The 3,078-nt window shown below is 37.9% G+C and overlaps 1 protein-coding gene across 3 annotated transcripts; it reads left to right on the top strand.

Moving 5' to 3' along the window:
* The first annotated feature begins 498 nt into the window (after positions 1-498).
* LOC111601147 lies at positions 499-1,852 on the top strand. 3 transcript variants are annotated; one of them, XM_023317614.2, is made up of 4 exons: positions 499-536; positions 639-884; positions 950-1,094; positions 1,147-1,852. In XM_023317614.2, the coding sequence occupies exons 2-4, from the start codon at positions 672-674 to the stop codon at positions 1,203-1,205; spliced, it is 417 nt and encodes a 138-aa protein (XP_023173382.1). In that variant the 5' UTR covers positions 499-536; positions 639-671; the 3' UTR covers positions 1,206-1,852. The 3 variants fall into 3 exon arrangements, with proteins under 3 accessions (XP_023173382.1, XP_023173383.1, XP_030080315.1); XM_023317615.2 differs by lacking the exon at positions 499-536 and having other exon boundaries at positions 574-884; positions 983-1,094; XM_030224455.1 differs by lacking the exon at positions 499-536 and having other exon boundaries at positions 574-884.
* Positions 1,853-3,078: the final 1,226 nt, after the last annotated feature.

Below are 3,078 nucleotides of genomic sequence, written 5' to 3'. Positions count from 1 at the left end.
TGAACTTCCGATTGGTATCTCCGCAATATTCCCTCACACTATCGCTATCGCAGCTCTGTCGACTATCCACGGATAGTTGGGCGTCCCACTGCAAATCGTTATTGGGAGCTGTCCTCGCGACACTATCTTCCTCAGAGGTGTATTGGCGGACGCCAGTTGGCGTTTGATATTCATAACCCTCGTTGTCCAACATATCCTGCATCAGTTCCAGAGTCAATGGTATAAGACGTTGATTTTTGTTGCGACGTTGTCCACTTGGTAGCATAACACTGAAATTTTGATACAATAAATATTTAATTTAGATTTTAACTAATGCCAAAAAAACTAGACATGTGATCCAAAGGCTTTTTTGTAGACTGTACAGCTTGAAAAACTAAGCTAATAATGAAGCTTTTACGATATACTTGACGTTTGCCATTTGTTTTCCAAATATTCCTCTAACTGAACCTCAAACGTTTGGACTGGAGACTGTACGACGCTCTCAAAGATATTTTGGAAAGTCATAATTAAGCTAATATATAATAATTTAAAACAATGTAAATATTTTTTAGAATATTCGTAATAGAAGCAACAATGTGGTCTTCACGATTTTCACTTGCTTTGCAAACACTTTCAACATTTTTTTTGTAATTTTTTAGACACCGTTTAAGTAGTTATCCAATTTTTCAATCATGATTGCCTATATGAAGAAGTTTTTATTTTGTATCCCGCTGCGGGTCGGTAACATTTTTATTGGTTACTTTTGCATCGTTCACGGCTTTGGTAATGTTTGGATAGTGATACTGAAATTCTCAAATTTGTGCAAACGCTTGATCTGGGTGTGGTTCCTGCAATCGCAGATAAATATCATTGCGGGAATTGTACTGCTGGCTGTCACCTTCAATGTGAGTATCCCATTGAGCATGGCATCGCTAGTTAGACTATATATTGAAGTCAACTATTTTGACAGCCTCATCTGCTTAACTATATGCTACCCATTCAGATTGTTGTTAAGCTTTCGAGTTTAATTATCGAATTGGTATTCTACCTGCTGCTGACCAGCTCTGATCTCTCAAATAATATAATGTTCGCTTACTCTTTGGGCTCGATTATCAGTAAGTTGATATAATGGTAACTGGTCGATTGTAACAATTACACTTTTAACAGTAAATCTCTATTTTGTGATTGTTATTTTCTCCTTCTATCACGAGACAATACGTGCATAATACGTACTGGCAGCGTTGGGTCCAGGTCTGGACTTTCTTATCACGGCTAAAAGCAAATAAAAGAAAAGAAAACGGTAGTTCGTACGATCGATGTCGGCGGAGTTAATCCCAGCGTGTAGCATTTTGTGCTGTGATTAAACGCAAATTTATTAGACAAATGTTGCGCAATTGGTCGCTGGCTAAAAACTTAAAACTGAAAACTGAAAACTAAAAGCTAAAAACTTGAGATACAGCGCATAAATCGTGCGGGGCCAATTGTCACCAGGCTACGGTCCGCATCGCAGAGCGACAGCATGAACAAACAACTGCAGCTAGAGCTTCAGTTGCAACTGCAATTGGCTTAATTATCGTCGCACCGTTGCGCTACATGCGTGCTAATTGAGTGCGGCCAACCGACTGACCAACTGACCAACTGAGCCGAGCCGAGCCGAGCCGTTGAACTGGCGACGCGGACATGGGCCGGGACATACGTGCGACGTGGCGTCGATGTCCACGTCCTGCTATGATAACAACAACGCGACGACAAACGCACGCTGTGCCCCAAAATGAAAATTATGTTGCAATCTCTCGATGCCCAACGCTCAAGTGTCTGGCTGCCTGTGCTCACTGGTTCACTGATCGGTGGGGGCCTTAATTAATTTCGTTGATTAATTGAAAGTGCGCCTTGACTTGGTTGCTTTATTTTTATTTTTGGATTTTTTCTTTTTCTTTTTCTTTTTCTTTTTCCTGCTTGCAGCCGCTTATCTGCCTGGGCTTTGGCAGTGCAAAGTTGAAGGCAAATATGAAAAATGTTGCCAAAAAAAAAAAACAGATACGTAGAGGCTTGTTTCTGTTGGTCTGTTTCGGTAGTATGTTGAGGGCGTGGCTGCAACCCTTTACTGGCCCATTACTCTTAGCCCGACCGATTCGATTATTGCAAAAATTATGTCTGTCCGCAGGGTAAGGGCCGCAGCAGCAACGGCAACTTTAGTTACAATCACAATTACAATTCGATAATATTCAATAAATTTGCTGTTGGCTTTAAGCTTTACTTACAGTTACCTAATTGGCCTTATATATGTGCATAAACGTATATAAAGTAAGCGAAATGTTTACATTCTGTTTGTTTATAGCTCAAGTTAATTATGTGTCTGTGTGTGTGGCAAATATACATTAATTTTATGAAAGAATAATCTTGCGCTTTTTCTTTTCCTTAAACAAGCTGGTTACGAATAAGTTATAAGATTTAATGCGTATTTATGGAGCAGTCAGAAAGAGTTTTCTATTGATTTTGAAGCATTTAAGTTCAGCTGAATTAGCCTGCTTGATATAGTCATCTGTCCATGCCCTCAAGGAGCTAAGAAACTCTGCTCTTTACATAAATAAAAGATTGACTTTATCATTTTATAATTTTATCAATACTCGATTTTATATCTACTTTGTTTTGAGCTATCAATCAATTCGAAACTCAAAGAATTCAGAAAATATTTAGTCTATGAATTTGGCATTAAAATACATATATGCATGAGCCACTGTACAAGTGCCTTGTGAGATTCCACTTATAAAGTGTGTAACTATATTCGCTTTAAAATTAAATTAAAGATCTCGCAACTTCATAAAGACAGCATTATACCTTCATATTACACTTTAAATATGAGTTGATTGTAGTTGATTGCCAGCTTCATAACGACGCTCTGTGGTTGTTTTAATAACTAAACCGTTTTGCTGCTGCAATTGTAATAATGGATGTTTAAAGTTCTGGAATCAATAAAGATTTTAATATGTATTTAAGCTAGGCAATTACACTTTGTCTGATTAATAAGCTTTATGAAGGAGACTAACTATATTACTATAGTTTTTCAATAGAAACGCACTAGGTTTTCTAAGCTAACTG

The sequence above is a fragment of the Drosophila hydei genome, unplaced genomic scaffold (assembly GCF_003285905.1).
Source record: "Drosophila hydei strain 15085-1641.00,03,60 unplaced genomic scaffold, DhydRS2 tig00008114-arrow-pilon, whole genome shotgun sequence".
NCBI classification, from domain to species: Eukaryota; Metazoa; Arthropoda; class Insecta; order Diptera; family Drosophilidae; genus Drosophila; species Drosophila hydei.
The sequence above is the reverse complement of the archived record's forward strand: the minus strand, read 5'-3'. Positions and strand labels throughout refer to the sequence as shown.